Raw genomic sequence first — 21,027 nt, forward strand, 5'->3', positions numbered from 1 at the left:
GATCTTTTTTCTTTGAAACTCATCATGGTTAAATGGATAAAAATGGAGACTAACTGAGCAAAAATTTCTATTCTACTGAAAAGTCAAAATATCTCTATGCTTAGTTGCTGATAGAGATCTTCCAATGGTGCTTAAAATGGTGTTCTAATAAATCTTAAACTTCCAATATCCCACAGCATAGTGTCACATGAGAAGGAGGTATAGATGAAAGGTTAGAAATTACTAGATTAGATTTGTTTGTGTATATCTGGGAGAGTAGTCCTGATGGTTCATTGATGTAGCAGGGTCCCAACAATTGCAAGTGGTACTGTATCCTTATGGATAAACTTGGGTTGTAGGAAAACATCTAAATGATGGTCAATGAGTGGACCAGAGAGCAGCCAGCATCCTCCATAATCCCTGCTATACTTCAGTGGCTGTGAGGGAGTACCTTTGTCAGAAGCAGTGCTGAGTGGAGTAGCAAGCAGCCCTGACTAAAAGCTCCTGTCTTGAGTTCCTTTATTGGCTTTCCTCAGTGATAGACTATTATGTAAAAATATAAGCTGAAGTAATTGTTTACTTCCCATAGTTGTTTTGGGTCATGGTATTTGTCACAGTGACATAATGAAACAAAAACAGAGGGGGAGTATGAGGCCTGAAGATGCTTTGAGTGAACCTCACTGACAATATAGCTGGTTGCAGAATATAGGTACCTTGTTGACAGGTTTCTGTCCTGCCCGGTTACTGCAGTCGTTAAGTCCCAAACAAACCACACAGAGGTCTTCATTAGTTATAAACTGATTAGCCCATTAACTCAGGCTTCTTATTTACTAATTCATATAACTTACATTAGCCATAATTCTTGTCTGAGTTAGACACGTGACTTGGTACCTTTTTCAACAAGGCAGTCACATCTTGCTTTTTCTGTGGCTAGGTCATGACTGCAAACTGCAGACTCCTGTTCCCAGAATTCTCCTGTTCTTTTTGCCCCACCTATACTTCCTGTCTGGCTACTGGCCAATCAGAATTTTATTAAACAGGTCAAGAAACAAATGTTTACAGGATAAAACCATTCTCCCACAGTAGGTACCTCACACCTCATTGCATCCAATTTGGGGCATAGATGAGAAAACTGCTTATATGATATGTAGCTGTCACTTAGTGAGACACTAAAGCTACCATAATGTAGAGGTGAACAGTGTAGGTTGAAAGCTGCCATGATCTGCTTTGTTCAAGCTGAATTATGTGAGCAATAATGAGAATAGCTGAATCAGTCTGCCCAGCCAAGACAGCAAGGGTGTACTAACAGCAGTCAGACCACAGCATTCCCACTAATAATATTAGAGGTATCAGCTCACTTGTTTGAGGTTCTAGGGGAATGTCTCAGTGGTTAACAGCATTGTTGGTTTTTGCAGAGGATGCAGGCTCAGTTCACAGTACTCACATGGTGAGCATATTTCCTAGAACTTGAGTTCCTGGGAATCTGATGCCCTCTTCTGACTTACTCACATTTCAGGTATGTACATGAAAAACAGATACAGGTATGTAGGCAAAACACCCATTTAAGTTTAAAGAATATACTTGCCTGACACTTGCTTATCATTAATAATAAATAGACTTTATGCATGGTTAAACCTTATTATGTATTTAGAAATAGTGGATGTTACAGGCTCTGTACAGATTTAGAGAGATTAGTTTTTCTGTACACATATTTTTCCCTCCATCAAATTTTCAGACACTATTGCTGAAAGAATCAGTTCTTACTGTACTAACTATGATTCCAATTGCAAGTATGGAACTATTTTCATGTTGAGGTTTCACCTTTTCCCTCTATCTCCAGGCACTATCAACTCACCTTCTTGGGTAGGGCTAAATCAATCTCATGCTGGAGCTTCTTTTGGACATCAGGATGAGTTGACAGTAAATACATAATAAAGGAAAGAGTAGTGCTTGTAGTCTCATAGCCGGCAATAATAAATGTGATTGATTGGGCCATGATCTCCATATCAGAAAGAGCTAAAATAAAATTAGACATTGTGTGTCAATTACCAAGACTGATGCCTACATACACACTTCACCTATTTTATTCTACCATATTTGGTACAGTAAGATACTCTGCACTTTATCTATAATGATGTTCTGCCTGCCAGATATGCAGAACAATGTTGATACAATACTTGTGGGAGTAAAAACTAATAACTCATTTGACTTAAGACCTACTTCATGAGATGGAACCAAGACTTTGCACTGTTCAATTGACCAACAACCTGGGACTAGACAGAGTGGGGAACAAGGGCAAAATCCAACAATACTGGTGTAATAGAAAAGAAATGAATTGACTCATTGATATTTCACTATTCTTGTAGATCAGTGCCTTGATCAGTCATCTTCAGAGAGCCGCCTCCTGCAGCATGTAGGAATAAATGTAGAGAACCATAGCCAGATATTAGACAGAGAGTGACAGTCTTTGGAATATTCAGCTCTAAAGGGGATGTCTCCACTAAATACCTTTCTTCAAGACTCAGCTACTTCCATCAAAAAGAAGTCAAGAAAAGTATAAGAGCCAGGGGAAGTTGAAAAAACAAGAATACAAGGCCTTTGAAATCAACATGAACAAAGCTCATAGAACTCACAAAGACTGAGGCAGCATGGATAGGGCCTCCATGGGCCTCCACTAGTTCTTCTCTTCATATATTATGGCTCCCAGTTTTGAATTTTTGTTGGATTCCTGGGTGTGCAAAAGAGTGGTTCTCTGACTCTTGTGTATTTCCTTAGGATCTTTTTTTCCTGTTGGCTTGTCTTCCCCAACTTTGATAAGTTAGTTTTTGTTTTATCTTATTATAGTTTATTTTGTTACATTAAAAATATGAATGAAAAAATACAAACCTAGCTACTGGTGAAAGATTAACAACTGAACTGTCCTGTTTGGGGAGGGAATATCAGTTTTCTTCAGTAGAATGAACTTTGCATATCAACTACTTCGGAGCAGGCCTCATGTTCAGGAGTAGATGCCCAACATTTAATGGACACTTCTGTTTGTGAGTTAATTTGTGTGTGTGTGTATGTGTGCTCATGTGTGTGTGTGTGTGTGTGTGTGTGTGTGTGTGTGCGTGTATGTGTGCATGCACATGCGTGCTTTGATTAGGTTAATTTGGTGTTTGATTTTTTTGGTATAGTTTTATTTATTTCATTGTTTTGGAGAAGTTTGTTCTTTCATTGGTTTTTTTTTATTTTCTCTTATAAAAAAATGTAGTTGGGTGGGTGTGGAGATCTGGAAGGCCTTGTGAGATGGAAAGAATATGATCACAATATATTTAAATTTAAAAATTGTTTTAAAAAGGACCAAAATTTGTTACTGACTTCAAATATGCAATTAACAAGGGGATTTAATAATAAAAATTTCCAAAAGAGACTTTGTAGTACTAATGTATGAACGGAAGCTTTACTCTGAAATAGTAAAACCAAACACAGTGAGTAAAACGTTAGTGAGGAAACGTTATAAACACTGGTTTTCTTCTTTAATGTACTATGTTATTGTAAAAGAAAAAATACATTTCCACAGACCCTTAAGCTAGAGAACACACTTCCAATTATTGAACTGCAGTGAGGGTAGTATTGAGACTGTACTTCCTTTTTGGATGCTGTGGAAACAGATTTACAGGTAGAGGTTCTGATTTGGTAGCTCTTTATGAGGCTGAGACTCAGCATTTGATTGATGCAGGTGACCCCATATTATTGAAGGCTTTTTGAGTGTGAAAGACAATCAAAATAGATCTTCAGATTTTAATTTTCTAATTAAAATATTATTTCATTTTCTCTTTTCTCTCCTCCCTCATCCCATTCCAATGCCACACTTTTTCCCTCAAGTTTAGCACCACTTAGTTTGGATAGGGGTTTGTCGATCTTGTGGATTTTCTCCAAGAACCAGCTTTTTGTTTCATTGATTCTTTGGACTGTTTTCTGTGTTTCTATTTTGTTGATTTCAGCCCTCAGTTTTATTACTTCCAGTCTTCTACTTCTCCTGGGCGTATCTGCTTCTTTTTTTTTCTAGAGCTTTCAGGTGTGTTGTTAAGTCCCCAATGTATGCATTCTCCGTTTTCTTTAAGTGGGCACTTAGTGCTATGAACTTTCCTCTTAGCACTGCTTTCATTGTGTCCCATAGGTTTGAGTATGTTGTCTCTTTGTTTTCATTAAATTCAAGGAAGACTTTAATTTCTTTCTTAATTTCTTCCTTGCCCCAGGTGTGGTTCAGTAGTTGACTGTCCAGTTTCCATGAGTTTGTCGGCTTTCTGGGGGTAGCATTGTTGTTGCCTTCTAACTTTAATCCGTGGTGATCAGATAGGACACAGGTGGACACTATTTTTTTGCATCTGTGGAAGTTTCCTTTGTTTCCAAGTATGTGGTCAATTTTTGAGAAGGTTCCATGAGCTGCAGAGCAGAAGGTATATTCTTTCCTATTTGGGTGGAATGTTCTATAGATGTCTGTTAAGTCCATTTGCTTCATTACCTCCAATAATTCTCTTAATTCTCTATTAGGTTTCTGTCTGATTGACCTGTCCCTTGGAGAGAGAGGTGTGTTGAAGTCTCCTACTACTAGTGTGTGTGGTTTGATGTCTGCCTTGAGTTCTAGTAATATTTCTTTTACATAAGTAGGTGCTTTTATATTGGGGGCGTAGATATTCAGGATTGAGATGTCATCCTGATGAATTGTTCCTGTTATGAGTATAAAGTGACCATCTCGGTCTCTTCTGATTGATTTTAGTTTAAAGTCAGTTTTGTTAGAAATTAGTATGGCCACACATGCTTGTTTCTTAGGACCATTTGCTTGAAACACCTTTTCCCAACCCTTTACTTTGAGTAGGTGCCTGTCTTTGTGGTTGAGATGTGTTTCTTGCAAACAGCAGAATGTTGGATCCTGTTTTCGTATCCAATCTTTTAGTCTGTGCCTTTTTATAGGTGAATTGAGCCCATTAATATTAAGTGATATTAATGACCAGTGGATGTTTACTCCGGTTATTCCTATTGCTTTTGGTAGTAGCGATTGTGTGTCTCCCTTCTTTGTTATGTGCTGGTGAAGGGTCACTAGATGCCTGAGTTATTGTAGGCAGTGTTGGCAGTGTTGGATTCCTTGGGTTGCGATTTTCCTTCTATTACTTTCTGTAGGGGTGTATTTGTGGCTACGTAGTTTTTAAATTTGTTCTTATCCTGGAATGTCTTGTTTTCTCCATTGATAATGAACGATAGCTTGGCTGGGTATAGTAGTTTGGGTTTGCATCCATGGTCTCTTAGCTTCTGCAGTACATCTATCCAGGACCTTCTGGCTTTCATAAGTGACCCCAAAAATTCTACCAAAGAACTCCTACAGCTGATAATCACCTTTAGTAATGTGGCAGGATACAAGATCAACTCCAAAAAATCAGTTGCCTTCCTATACACTAAGGATAAGGAAGCAGAGAGGGAAATCAGAAAAGCATCACCTTTCACGATAGCCACAAATAGCATAAAATATCTTGAGGAAACTCTGACCAAGGAAGTGAAAGATCTGTTTGACAAGAACTATAAGTCTTTGAAGAAAGAAATTGAAGCAGACACGAGAAAATGGAAGGACCTCCCTTGCTCTTGGATTGGGAGGATCAACATAGTAAAAATGGCAATTCTACCAAAAGCAATCTATAGATTCAATGCAATCCCCATCAAGATCCCATCAAAATTCTTCACAGATCTGGAGAAGACAATAATCAACTTTATATGGAAAAGCAAAAAACCCAGGATAGCCAAAACAATCTTATACAATAAAGGATTGTCTGGAGGCATTACCATCCCTGACTTCAAACTCTATTACAGAGCTACAGTATTGAAAACAGCTTGGTATTAGCATAAAAACAGAGAAGTCAACCAATGGAATCAAATAGAAGACCCTGACTTTAACCCACAAACCTATGAACACCTGATTTTCGATAAAGGAGCTAAAAGTATACAATGGAAAAAAGAGAGCATCTTCAACAAATTGTGCTGGCAAAACTGGATGTCAACCTGTAGAAGAATGAAAATAGATCCATATCTATCACCATGCACAAAACTCAAGTCCAAATGGATTAAAGATCTCAATATCAATCTGAACACACTGAACCTAATAGAAGAAAGTGGGAAGTACTCTACAGCACATGGGCACAGGAGACCACTTCCTACGTATAACCCCAGCAGCACAGACACTAAGGGCATCATTGAATAAATGGGACCTCCTGAGACTGAGAAGCTTCTGTAAAGCAAAGGACACTGTCACTAAGACAAAAAGGCAACCCACTTACTGGGAGAAGATTTTTACCAACCCCGCAACTGACAAAGGTCTGATCTCCAAAATATATTAAGAAATCAAAAAACTAGACCGTAAAAGGCTAATCAACCCAATTATAAAATGGGGCACTGAGCTGAACAGAGAATTCTCAACAGAAGAACTTCAAATGGCCAAAAGATACTTAAGGTCGTGCTCAACTTCCTTAGCAATCAGGGAAATGCAAATCAAGACAACTCTAAGATACCATCTTACACCTGTCAGAATGGCTAAAATAAAAAACACCAATGATAGCCTTTGCTGGAGAGGCTGTGGAGAAAGGGGTACACTAACCCATTGCTGGTGGGAATGCAAACTTGTGCAACCACTCTGGAAAGCAGTGTTTCGGTTTCTCAGGAAATTCGGGATCAACCTACCTCTGGATCCAGCAATACAAATCTTGGGAATATACCCAAGAGAGGCCCTATCATACAACAAAAGTATATGCTCAACTATGTTCATAGCAGCATTGTTTGTAATAGCCAGAACCTGGAAACAACCTAGATGCCCTTCAACGGAAGAATGGATGAAGAAAGTATGGAATATATACATATTAGAGTATTACTCAGCAGTAAAAAACAAGGACTTCTTGAAATTTGCATACAAATGGATGGAAATAGAAAACACTATCCTGAGTGAGGTAAGCCAGACCCAAAAAGAGGAACATGGGATGTACTCACTCATATTTGGTTTCTAGCCATAAATAAAGGACATTGAGCTTATAATTCATGTTCCTAGAGAAGCTAAATAAGAAGGTGACTCCAAAGACAAACACATAGGCATCCTCCTGAATATTAACCTTCATCAGGCGATGAAAGGAGACAGAGACAGAGACCCACATTGGAGCACCAGACTGAAATCTCAAGGTCCAAATCAGGAACAGAAGGAGACGGAGCACGAGCAAGGAACTCAGGACCTCGAGGGGTGCACCCACACACTGAGACAATGGGGATGTTCTATCGGGAACTCACCAAGGCCAGATGGCCTGGGTCTGAAAAAGCATGGGATAAATTTGGACTAGCTGAACATAGCGGACAATGAGGAAGAATGGGAACTCAAGAACAATCACAGTGGGTTTTTGATCCTACTGCACGTACTGGCTTTGGGGGAGCCTAGGCAGTTTGGATGCTCACCTTAGGAGACCTGGATAGAGGTGGGCGGTCCTTGGGCTTCCCACAGGTCAGGGAACCCTGATTGCTCTTAGAGCAGATGAGGGAGGGGAACTTAATCGGGGGAGGGGGAGGGAAATGGGAGGCGGTGGCGGGGAGGAGGCAGAAATCCTTAATAAATAAATAAATATAAAAAAAGAAATAAAAATCATATAAGTACAATGTGCTGAGTCTGCTCAGTTTTGCCTTGCCTTCTTGTATTTGTTTCTGTGCTGACCATTTAGTATTTGACAAACAATCATGGACTCATCCCTGCTGAAAACTAATTATCTCTCTCTCAGCTGTTGTTATCTATCTGTATCTCTTGATCTAAAGTGGGTTTTCATGAGATTTTACCCAGCTATGTTGGAATGTCTGCTCTTGTTGGGACAATTTAGGTCTTATTTAAGCATTTATGCTGTTAAGAATGCATGGTTGTAGCTTCCTTGTCATAGATGGAAGGTACAATAACTTTAATATTTTCTTTATGCAGATACTCCTTGATTTTTAGAAAGTTCCTCAGGGTGCTGCTTTTTAAATATATGTCTGTGTCTCATTGCAATTTAACAGGAAGCCTTGTCTGGTTAAATACCCTGTCTACATTTTAAAGACAAATCTCTCCCCCTGTGCTTCTCCTTAGACTGTAAAGCAGCCTTTATTACCTTTATGGAACTCCACGTCTTTCAAATTCTGGGAGTTCATCATCAGCTGAAGAAAATCCACTCGGCGCTTAAAAGAAAAAGAAATATCAAAGTCAGAAGTTACGTTGCTAAGTCAAAAACGAATATGGGATGAAGACCTTAAATTATTTTATGAATAATGACTTATTTGAGGACAGTCTATGGTTAAGTTTGCCTACATTGCTGGTTACAGAAACTGTTATCTACAGATTTTGGACAACAAGCAGTCTGTCATACTCTAGTATCATGCTGCCAAGTCCAACACCTTTTCTCAGGGCTTTTCCTCATTCTGAGCATCTGAAGTTACTGATGACAGACCCCTGACTGGATGGTTGTCAGTTTTTGTTTTTGTCATATGCATTTATTTAGCAAAATGTCCTGAATATCAACCTGTTGTTTACTTAACATATTCTTAAATAATATCCCATTTTTATTGACAGCTGTTTCTGGAGCTTATTGCTGGATTTTATGTGATTATGTGCAAATATTCCAAATACCCAGAGTAATAAAAATTTGATTAGATACTGATTCTTTGGCATCTTACTGACAGTAACTTTCTGCCATGTACTGGTCTCATTAGGCAAAGCTGTGTTATTCAAGTGGTACTCTCAATGCTCAAAGAAATTGCCCAAATTGATGGTAAGCCACAACACAGATTAAACAGAATGAATTCATCAAATATCTTAATGAGAATTTCCATAGGGAATTTGTGACATGTGACAGAAGAGCTTTGAAAATGAAATAATTTTTAATACATTTTACCTCCTGGTTATTTTCAAGTCGCTCTTTTTTTGCTTTATTCACAAAATTTTGTAAAAAACTTATAGCATCATTAGGAAGAATGCCGATATCAAGTTTGTCATATAGTCCTTTAAGGAATGGAAAGAGTGCTATAAAGAAAAAGAAATATCATGATGAAAATGTTAACTTAACCAATTGGCAGTAACTTTATTCATCAATGTTAAAAACTATATAATTAAAAAATAAAACAATCAAATCAAGTGACATAAACAAAATTGGCAGACACAAGCTAAAAAATAAATCGTAATATATTTATTATATATATATATATATCTTATCACACCTTAATATGTTAAATTTAAATAAATTTATTTATCTTATATCCTGTCTGCAGTGTCTTCTCATTCCTCTCCTCTCAATACAGCATCCCACCCCTGTTCACATCCCTCAATCTGTTCCACCTTCTTTTCTGTTTAAAAGGGCAGGTCTCCCATGACTGTCAACAAAACAAGGCATATAAAGTTGCAGTAAGACTAAGCACCTCCCCATATATTAAAGCTGGGCAAAGTGACCCAGTTTGAGGAGTAGGTTCCCAAAAGTGAGTAAAAGTGTTGGAGACAGCCTTTGTTCCTACTGATAGGAGTTCCACAAGAGGATCATGCTACACAACTGTAACATACATGCAGAGTGCCTAGATCAGTCCCATACAGGCTTTCTCATTGGCAGTTCAGTCCCTATGAGCCTCTATGAGCCCAGGTTATTTGATTCTGTGAGTTTTCTTGTAATGTTCTTGACCCCTTTTTCTCCTGTAATGCTTTTCTCCCTCTTCTGCAGGATTACTTGGGCAGGAGAGTAAGACCACACAAATATTGCCAAACCTAACATAGAACCAAACATAACTGAAGGACAAAAATATCCTTGTATAATTTGATGTTAGCTGTCAGCTTGATGTATATAGCTTTTATTATATTTAGGTATGACCCTTGTATCCCTAATCTCTCCAATACTTTTATCATAAAGGGATGTTGAATTTTTATCAAATGCTTTTTCAGCATCTAATGAAATGATCATATGGTTTTTTTTTTCTTTCAGTTTATTTATATGATGGATTACATTGTTAGATTTTCGTAAGTTGAACCAGCCCTGCATCTCTGGGATGAAGCCTACTTGATCATAATGGATATTTTTTCTAATGTGTTCTTGGATTCGGTTTGCCAGTATTTTGTTGAGGATTTTTGCGTCGATGTTCATGAGTGAGAATGGCATATAATTCTCTTTCTTGGTTGAGTCTTTGTGCGGTTTTGGTATCAGAGTAACTGTAGCTTCATAAAAGGAATTTGGCAATGCCTCTTCTGTTTCTATATTGTGAAATACATTAAAGAGTATAGGTATTAGGTCTTCTTGGAAGTTCTGGTAGAATTCTGCATTGAAACCATCTGGTCCTGGGCTTTTTTTGGTAGGGAGGTCTTTGATAACGGCTTCTAATTCTTCCCAACTAACAGGTCTATTTACATTGTTCACCTGTTCCTGGTTTAACTTTGGTATATGGTATTTATCTAAAAAACTGTCCATTTCTTTACATTTCCTGTTTTGTGGCATACAGGCTTTTGTAGTAAGATCTAATGATTCTCTGAATTTCCTCTGTGTCTGTGGTTATGTCCCCCTTTTCATTTCTGATCTTATTAATTTGCAAATTCTCTCTCTGCCATTTGATTAGTTTGGATAGGGGTTTGTCAATCTTGTTGATTTTTTCCAGGATCCAGCTTTTTGTTTCATTGATTCTTTGTATTGTTTTCTGTGTTTCTATTTTGTTGATTTCCGAGATCAGTTTGGTTATTTCCAGTCTTCTACTCCTCCTAGGTGAGTCTGCTTCTTTTTTTTCTAGAGCTTTCAGGTGGGCTGTTAAGTCTCCAATGTGTGCTTTCTCTGTTTTCTTTAAGTGGGCACTTAGTGCTATGAACTTTTCTCTTAGGACTGCTTTCATAGTGTCTCATAAGTTTGAGTATGGTGTTTCTTTATTTTCATTGAATTCCAGGAAGACGTCAATTTCTTTCTTTATTTCTTCCTTAATCCAGGTATAGTTCAGTAGTTGACTGTTCAGTTTCCATGAATTTGTAGGCTTTCTGGGGATAGCATTGTTGTTGAATTCTAACTTTAATCCATGGTGATCTGATAAGACACATGTAGTTACTAATATTTTTTGTAACTGTGGATGTTTGCTTTGTTACGGACTATGTGGTCGATTTTTGAGAAGGCTCCAATTAAAAAATGGGGCACGGAACTGAACAGAGAATTCTCAACAGAAGAAGTTCAAATGGCCAAAAGACACTTAAGGTCAAGCTCAACCTCCTTAGTAATCAGGGAAATGCAAATCAAAACAACTTTGAGATATCATCTTACACCTGTCAGAATGGCTAAAATCAAAAACTCCAATGATAGCCTTTGCTGGAGAGGCTGTGGAGAAAGGGGTACCCTCTTCCATTGCTGGTGGGAATGCAATCTTGTGCAACCACTTTGGAAATCAGTGTTTTGGTTTCTCAGGAAATTCGGGATCAACCTACCCCTGGACCCACTCTTGGGAAAATACCCAAGAGATGCCATATCATATGACAAGAGCATTTGTTCAACTGTGTTCATAGCAATATTATTTGTAATAGCCAAAACCTGGAAACAACCTGGATGCCCTGCAATGGAAGAATGGATGAAGAAAGTGTGGAATATATACACATTAGAGTACTACGCTGCGGTAAAAAACAATGACTTTTCGAATTTTGCATGCAAATGGATGGAAATAGAAAACACTATCCTGAGTGAGGTAACCCAGACCCAAAAAGATGAACATGGGATGTACTCACTCATAATTGGTTTCTAGCCATAAATAAGGGTCACGGAGTCTACAATTGGTGAACCTGAAGAAGCTAAGTAAGAAGATGAACCCAAGGAAAAACATATAGTTATCCTCTTGGCTACGGGAAGTAGACAAAATGGCCGGGGAGAAAATTGGGATCTTGGGTGTGGGGTGGGATGGGGGAAGTGGAGATGGGGAGAGAAAATGGAGAATGGGAGGATAGGGGGAAATTGGGAAAAGGATGATTGGGATAAAGGAAGGTTGGATAGGGGACCACGGAAGCACAATTTTTAGTTAAGAGAGCCACCTTAGGGTTGGCAAGAGACTTGAACCTAGAATGGCTCCCAGGAGCCCAAGATGATGTCCTCAGTTAATTTCCTGGGCAGCTGAGGATAGGGAAACTGAAGTGACCCTATCCTATAACAATACTGACGAATATCTTGCATATAACCGTAGAACCTTCATCTGGTGATGGATGGAGGAAGAGACAGAGACCCACACTGGAGAACTGGACTTAGCTCCCAAGGTCCCAATGAGGAGCAGAAGGAGGGAGAACATGAACAAGGAAGTCAGGACCATGAGGGGTGAACCCACTCACTGAGACAGTGGGGTTGATCTTTCGGGAGCTCACCAAGGCCAGCTGGACTGTGACTGAAAAAGCATGGGATAAAACCGTAATCTCTGAACATGGCAGACAATGAGGGCTGATGAGAAGCCAACGACAATGGCTCGGGATTTTGATCCTACTTAATGTTCTGGGTTTGTGGGAGCCTAGGCAGTTTGGATGTTCACCTTTCTAGACATGGACGGAGATGGGAGGATCTTGGATTTCCACAGGCAGGGAACCCTGACTGCTCTTTGGACTGGAGAGGGAAGGGGAGAGGGTTGGGTGAGGGGGATAACGGAAGAATGAGGGGGAGGGAAATGGGAGGCTGGGAGGAGGCGGAAACCTTTTTTCCTTTTTTTCAATAAAATAAATAAAAAGAAAAAATATCCTTGTAAGTATAAAGATGTTGAATTTTAATAAAAAATATACACAAAAATACATTATCTCTATAGGAATTCAGTATGGACTTCTACTAAAATATTTATAGAAAACCAAAACCAATTCTTCACAGGAATGTCCAAAACTCACAAAATTACAGAAAGCTTCAGAATTCATTATAAAGGCTAATACTATCTTCTTAGTCATACCAGAATATGTCATGCAAAGTAAAATTGTATCAAATGTGACTTATACATACTATTGGAGACTTCATCAATAAAACACTTTCACCTTGATGCATGTTACCCAAAGAGGTACAAATAGAATAAAATCAAGTTGCACACAAGCACATTGAATGAAGTAATCTAAAAATTTAGGACAGGCTCTCCAATAATCCTTTCTAACCAGTGTTCTCATAAAATTAGGTGTTCAGGGAATTCCTTTAACTTGATAAAAAATGTCTATGAAAACAAAGAGTTTACACAGATATTTACAGAGAAAATATTTCCCATTAAGTAAAAAAAAGAGACCATGATAGCTTTTTTTCTTTATCTTCACCACTCTTCAGTGACTATAACCGAAAAGCAGGTTTGTATGTCTACCAGGGTACAGCATCAATATACAAGGATACACAAGCTGCAACCATGAGATCTGGCACAGTCAGTATTACATCCCTTTGAGTGCTGAGGGGGAGAATCACATGTTTGAGGAGCAGACTAAATTACTAAATATAATCTGGAATAAAATAAACAAGAATTTCATTGTTGGTGGTGAGATAAGCAGCATTAGGTATGCTAGCCAAGCATGGTACCACGAAGTTTCATCCCTGCACCCTGTGTTTGAAGAAGAATCTTGCTCTTAGGCTAAGTAGGCAAGAATTACAATCATCCTGCCTCTATATCATTACCTCAGGAATTCAAAGCGTTCACCGATACAACTGACACAAAAAAACCCCTGCTCCTTTACTTAATTGTATTCATATTTAATGGAACAAAACAAGCACAATGTGAAATAGCAAAAAAACACCATTAACAAAATCATTAAAACATAAATAGTCATAGCCCCCACTACACACTGATCCTCCTGGTACCCATAACCTTCATTAGGCTGAGCCAGGAAACATCTTGATGATGAAACTCAACATCAAATATATTCTGGAGCAGGACTTAGTGAAGAGAATAATGCAGAGGGTCCACCTTTCGTGAGATAACCTGATATTCTGACCAGGATATTTTCTTATCTCAGTTTTTCCACAGTCTTACTCTCCACTACAGCTAATCCTTATTTTTTACCATGTCCAATACCAATATGGATTCCTGCTTTTCCGCCTTTTTATGTTATATGATTTCTTTGTTTAACAAACCTTTCTCTATAACCTTTCTTCTTTTTTAGAACATAGACTGGTCTTGTTCTCAGTATCTCTGTGACTCAGCTTTCTGAGAGATGAGACTGTTTTATATGATACGAGTGCACAGCTTTCACCTTCTGATTCCAGTCTACATTTTAAAAAATTTCCACATGTTTCCTCATATTTTTCTTGTCTCTACCTTTTCCTTTCTATATACTCATACCTCCTCTATTTCCTACTAGTAAACAATCAACTAGTCACTAGTTCCTCAAATGTTTACTTCTTACTTCCCTCCTTTTCTCACTGATAGTACAAATGGCTAAAGAGTAGAGAGAGAATTGAGTATGCCTTAGTTGCTAAAACATTTGGAACTTAAAGACTTTCTAAAGATAGATTCTTAATTAACCACTAATATATTTTTATGGCAATCTTACTGATGGATAACAACTCATGTTGAAGACATTGATCAACTGACTGAGAATGACTGAGTGGAGATCGTGGAGCCCTGAACACAAGGGTAACAGGAGAAAACTCATCTCAACCCTACTCATAGCTAGACTTTATTTAACACAAAACACTCCCACTGAAGGAAGAAAGATGCTACGAATTAAATCAACAAGAAAACTTAACTTCTAATGCAAACACAGACAGAAAAACTCAGCAGTAAAGCACTAAGAAAATGAAAAACCAAAACAATTTTCTTTCAATAATTAGTAAGGTAATAGCAACTCTTAAAAAGATAAGTAGACATAACTCTAGATTAGAAATCAAAATGATTATAAATTTGTTCAGAAAATTCAAATAACACATACCTATCTTCTGAATAATTCCAAGAAAACACTAAATGCTGAAACAATTCAGGTAATTGAGACAAGATATTGAAATAAATTTGTGGTTAAGGAAAAGAGAATAAAGAAAATATTGTAATCAGTAATATAAAAAGAATTAAATTACATTCATTACAATTTCATCCCAGTGATGGAGGGATGGTTCAGTACATGTAAATCTATAAATATAAATCCTGACATAAATGGGCTCAATGGCAGAAATCATAGTTTTCTCATATTTAACAACTCAACATTAAACATGCGCCAAAACTGATAAAAAGCATATGTAATATGCAAAGATAAAGGAGGATATTGGGTCAGAACATCCAATAGTGACATGGGAGAGAATATATTGTAGTGTAGTATGTGTGGGTTTGTGTATGTGTGTAAGTGTATGCCATTAGTATTTCTAGTTTATATGCTAGCTAAAAACAAATTTAGAATATTGATAGGCTTAAAAAATACCCTACAGAGCTATAGAGAAAATCCAAAATGTTAAATGCTTTCTGGTATTTTTCACACTGAATCCTGGGGTTATTGAGGAAGTTCACCTTCATTCCAATGATGTGATAAAGACTTCTACACCTACTCTTAAAATAAATATACTATCCATAACAAAAAATCAGAAACATTTGAAGCAGATGACATTAAATTGACTTTCATTCAAGAGATGGAGGAATGAATTAACGTATGTAAATGTATAAATATAAATCATGAGTTTAGTAGATTAAAGACAAATATGCCATGATCATCCAAGGCGTTTCATAAAATATAAAGTATGTGGCAGTGATGGAGAACCACATGTGTTATGAAAATACAATGGGTGATAAGAGAACCAGATCATATGGGAGTGAAAGCAAGATGGGGGATGCAAGGGTGTATGTATATACTATGAGAAATATTTTGCTTTATATGTTTATTAAAATATGTCTAATATCTTAATATAGTTGAAAAACAATCTATGTACCTGTAGACAAAAACAATGGATTGAAAATGCCAAATGTAAAAAGCTTTTTGGTGTTTCTCACAAAGGGATCCTGGGGATTGTTGAGGGAATCCACCTCCACTCCAAACGAGGTGCTAGTGATCACATCCATGCTGTAGGCTCCAAAGATCCTGAGTCAAGAAACAGGAGTTAGCATGTGACCCACACAGGCCCTGTCTTGAACACATAAAGCATGCAAACTACTCAAACTCTTGGAAACTGTGATACCCTGGAAGAAGTCATCCCGTGTGATATAGGAACTAAGGATGTTTCTGAGAAAAATATAAATATAGACTCACCAAGTTTTTAGTACATTAGAGTTATTCATAGTTTGTATTCGGTATGCTCAAACAGGCTAAGATTATCACTTCAGTGTCATTATAACAGGGTTTTCTACATTCTCCACTTTTGGAAGCTTCTTACTTTTGAGTTTGATGGAGATGTGGGAGAAGATTTTTTTCTTATGGATATTTTTCTATGTACCTCATTAAAAACTATGATTTTAGATTGTTCGATGTTACAATCTGTAACACTATTAGCCAAACCAACTCCTGAGAATGTTCCACATACACTCTCCTCCCACAGTTCCCAATCTCCACAACTGTAGCTGTCCTAAGATTATGTTCTTTCTAAGATATATTATAGTTTGTCATTCAAGATGACAATAATTAATCTAATGTTGTTTCATGTACAGCTTGGGGAGTGAGACTGTGTTAACCAAGGTAATTTTAGAGTTTATCTTTCTCAGATAGTTCACAGCTGTGTAACAATGTACCCCACATTTACTCTAGCTCTGGGTTAATTCAACACGGGGAATATTGTTCTGAAATAATCAACACAGGGAATATTAGTTACCTTTCAGGCTGGAGAGATCTCCAGATGTGTCAAATAAGCCCCAGAAAATGCATTCAGCACTACTCACTCTTTCATGTTAACAGGCCTGCCTTCCTCTGCCTTCTGACCAATGTGTTTCACCAGTGCATCTCCATAATGTTGGATGATGGGGAACATCTAATCACAAAGCACAACACAGTCTGTTGTTAATGTAAGGTTCTGAGTCCCAATACAACTAGGCTTTCGAAATGATGAAAGGCCAGTCATATATTCTAATGGTCTGTGTAAGACCAGGAAAGAACAAAAGCCATTCTTAAGAATATTATGCTCAAAGGACTGTGATGAGTTTGATACTACTATATCTGTCCTCAGACACAGTATTATACATTTACAGTGATAAGTCCTCTGTTTTCTTACCTCCTTCAGTTTTCCACTGGAGAAGGTTGGAGACAACAATGTTCGGATTCTCTTCCATTCTTCATTCTGAGACCAAGTGACACTTCTTTTCATAAATCCCTTTGGACCAAGAAACTATAATACAAATAAAATATATATATATATATATTTCCCTCCATGAGTTTGGTTACAAAACATGTATAAAACAGTCACTACTTCCTTAATGACCATCTTTCTGGTGGCAAGTTTTATGCTTAATTTTCAATAAATATTCATCAAAGGAGAATCAAACTAGGAACAGAGAGAAGACTCATCTGTTAGGAGCATGCATATGCTGCTATTGCAGAACATCTGAGTTCAGCTCCCAGCATCATGTCAGGTGGCTTAAAACTGCCTGCAGTTCCAGATCAACTGGATCAAACATACTCTTCTGGCCTTTGTGTACATTGCACTCATGTTAACAAACCCATACACAGACATACATATATGCAAATAATTAAAATAATATCCTAAAAACTTTAGAGTCAAGATGAACTGCTAGAGACATGGGAATAGCCACCTTCTGGGACTCAGAAGGCCATTGCAATCCAAAAATCGCAAGTCTCCAATTACCTGTAAAAGAACTGCATAAGCTATGACTCAGGAACACTCCACTATTGGGAAGAGAAAGGCCTATGTTGTCTTGTCCTTTTGAGGATTTATTAGGAGGTAATGATTGTTAGGGAAGGAAGAAACATTTCATTTAGCAGTGAATATACAGGTAGGATGCTGTGTTCCTGCAAGCGCCTTTAAGAGAACATGCTATGGACAATTAAACTTTGTTGTAGTCATTGAGTCACCAAAACCTTTTAAAAGACATCTGAGTACCTGGGGAAATCCTGTTGGACCCCTGGGAACCCCTCTAGAGCCATGTCTCTTGCCAACCCAAAAATGGCAGCCTTAATTAAGATATCTTCTTCCCTGCTCCCATATCCACCCTTCTTCCATCTCAACCATCCCATTCCCCCAAGCTCTCCCCAATCCTCCCCTTCTACCTTCTCTCTCCCCATCTCACCTTTTCCCCACTCCCACCCCCGTGTTCTCAACTTTTGCCCAGTGATTCTTGTCTACTTCCAATATCTGGGAGAAGAAATATATGTTTTTCTTTGGGTTCACCTTCTTATTTAGCTTCTCTAGGATCACGAACTATAGGCTTGATGTTTTCTATTTATGGCTAGAATCCACTTATGAGCGAGTACATACCATACTCCTCTTTTTGGGTTTGGGTTATCTAACTCAGTAAAGTGTTTTCTATTTCCATCCATTTGCATGCAAAATTCAAGATGTCATTGTTTTTTACCGCTGAGTAAAACTCTAAAGTGTATATGTGCCACACTTTCTTTATCCATTCTTCTATTGAGGGGCACCTAGGTTGTTTCCAGGTTTTGGCTATTACAAATGGTGCTGCTATGAACATAGTTGAACAAATGATTTTGTAGTATGATTGAGCATATCTTGGGTATTTTCCCAAGAGTGGAACTGCGGGATCCTGAGTTAGGTTGACTCCCAGTTTGCTGAGAAACTGCCACACTGATTTCCAAAGTGGTTGCACAAGTTTGCATTCCCATCCACAATGTATGAGTGTTCCCCTTATTCCATATCCTTTCTAGCATAGATTATCATCTTTTTTTGATTTTAGCTATTCTGACAGGTGTAAGATGGTATCTCAAAATTGTTTTGATTTGCATTTTCCTGATCACTAAGTGATGTGGGAGTGTCATATATCAATCTGTTGATTTCATTGGTTAAGTAATAAACAAGCTGCTTGGCCTCATAGCTTAGAACATAGGTGGGCGGAGTAAACAGACTAGAAGGCTGGGAGAAAGAAACTGAGTCAGTGAGTCACCATGATTCTCCCACTCCAGGCAGACACAGGTTAAGATCATTCCTGGTAAGCCAGCTCGTGGGCAACACAGATAATTAGAAATGGGCTAGTCCAGGTGCGAGAGTTAGCTGAGAAAAGGCTAGATATAATGGGCCAAGCGGTGTTTAAAAGAATACAGTTTCCGTGTAATTATTTCAGGTAAAGCTAGCCGTGTGGCCGGCCAGGTGCCGGGGACATAGCCCTCCGCTCGTATTTCAACAACTAAGGAGGTTGAGCATGACCTTAAGTGTCTTTTGGCCATTTGAACTTCTAGGGGGCAGAGGAGAGAGTGCCTGAACTGACGTTCTCACATAGCCACACTGATCAATATTTTACATTTCACCACAGAAGCTTCTTCTGGCAATAGATGGAGATAGAGACAGAGACCCACATTGGAGCACTGGACTGAGCTACCAAGGCCCAGATGAAGAGCAGAAGGAGAGAGAACATGAGCAAGAAAGTCAGGACCTCAAGGGGTACATCCATTCTAGGAGACTTGGTGCCTTTTTTGGCAAGGCAGTCACATCTAGCTTCCTATGAGGCTGGATCAGAACTGCAGAATGAAACTTCCTTCTTCCCAGAATTCTCATTGCACACCTCTATTTGCTGCCTGGTCACTGTCACCCTGCCTATACTTCCTGCCTGGCTACTGGCCAATCATCATTTTATTAAAAATAATACAAGTTACCGGATAAAAGACCATTGTCCCACAGCAAATAATATTAACTGAGTAAGCAGGAAGTACAATCAAGCAACTTTCAAAAAACATGATTAATGGCAGAAATAGCTGGCTGCTTGGACAGTCACCCAAAAATCCTCTGCAACATTGGGGCATCCAACTTCGGCCTACAGGCCTATCATATTCATCAGACTTTTCAGTGAAGCAGGATATTCTGAATAGCTGCCCCTTCTTATCTTGACAATCTTTTGTAGTCACTTTCTTTTGTTTCCTGCTTGTCCAATTAGAAAATATTATACATAATATATATATATATATATATATATAATATTTCACTATATATATATATATCAATCCAAGTTCTCACTCCCTTCCCTCCCCCCATTCCCTCTACATACCCTCCCACCCCATCCCTATCCAATCCACAGAGTAGGCAAGGCACACTGCCCTGTGGAAGGTCCAAGGCCCTCCCCCATTATATCCAGGCCAAGCAAGGTATCCATCCAAAGAGATTAGGTTTCAAAAACAAAAAAAAAAGCCAGAACATGCAGTAGAGATAAATCGTAGTGCCATTGCCAGTGGTCCCTCAGTCTGCCCCAGCCATGCAACTGTCAACCACACTCTGAGGGACCAGTTTGGTCCCATGCTTGGCCCTTCCCAGTCTGGCTGGAGTTGGTGAGCTTTCACTAGCTCATGTAGACTGTTTCAGTGGGTGAATCAATTATGGTCTTGACCTCTTTGCTCACATTCCTCGCAATCTTTTTTTTAATTAAAAATTTCCACCCCCTCCCATTTCACTCCCCCAACACTTTACTCTGAGGTAATGTCTGTATTTGAGGTTGAGGTGTGTTTCTTGTATACAGCAGAATGATGGATTTTGTTTTCATATCCATTTTTTAGCCTGTGTCTTTGTATACGTGAATCGCGTCCATTGATATTGAGAAATATTAATGAACAGTGGTTGTTAATTCCTGTTATTTTTCGGTGGTAGTTTTTGTGCATTTCCCTTCTTTGGAATTTGCTGGTATGAGGTTATCTGTTTCTGTGTTTTTCTGGGCATGGTCAGCTTCCTTGGATTGGATTTTTCCTTCTAGTACTTTCTGTAGGTCTGGATTTGTGGATAGGTATTGTTTAAGTTTGGTGTTGCCATGAAATATCTTGTTTTGTTTTTCCATCAATTGTGGTGGAAAGCTATGTTGATATAGTATGGGCTTGCATCCATGGTCTCTTAGTGTCTGCAGCAATCTGTCCAGGATCTTCTGGGTTTGAAAGTGTCCATTGAGAAGTTGTGTGTAATTTTCATAGGTCTGACTATCAGGACAATTGATCAACTATGTTCATAA

The 21,027-nt window shown here is 38.3% G+C and overlaps 1 protein-coding gene across 3 annotated transcripts in view; it reads right to left on the bottom strand.

Annotated features, from left to right (window-relative positions):
• LOC142851557 (cytochrome P450 3A6-like) overlaps positions 1-21,027 on the bottom strand; it is a 132,305-nt gene that overhangs the window by 97,345 nt on the left and 13,933 nt on the right. Inside the window, exons 5-10 of one of the 3 annotated variants that reach the window (XM_075975315.1) lie at positions 17,124-17,237; positions 16,795-16,883; positions 15,855-16,003; positions 8,901-9,028; positions 8,121-8,187; positions 1,835-1,995 (exon numbers count right to left, since the gene is read on the bottom strand). The exons of the other annotated variants lie outside the window; for them this stretch is intronic. Coding sequence (XP_075831430.1) covers positions 1,835-1,995; positions 8,121-8,187; positions 8,901-9,028; positions 15,855-16,003; positions 16,795-16,883; positions 17,124-17,237 — 708 coding nt within the window. The remainder of the gene's footprint in view (positions 1-1,834; positions 1,996-8,120; positions 8,188-8,900; positions 9,029-15,854; positions 16,004-16,794; positions 16,884-17,123; positions 17,238-21,027) is intronic. 3 annotated transcript variants of the gene reach the window in all.

The sequence above is a fragment of the Microtus pennsylvanicus genome, chromosome 1 (assembly GCF_037038515.1).
Source record: "Microtus pennsylvanicus isolate mMicPen1 chromosome 1, mMicPen1.hap1, whole genome shotgun sequence".
NCBI classification, from domain to species: Eukaryota; Metazoa; Chordata; class Mammalia; order Rodentia; family Cricetidae; genus Microtus; species Microtus pennsylvanicus.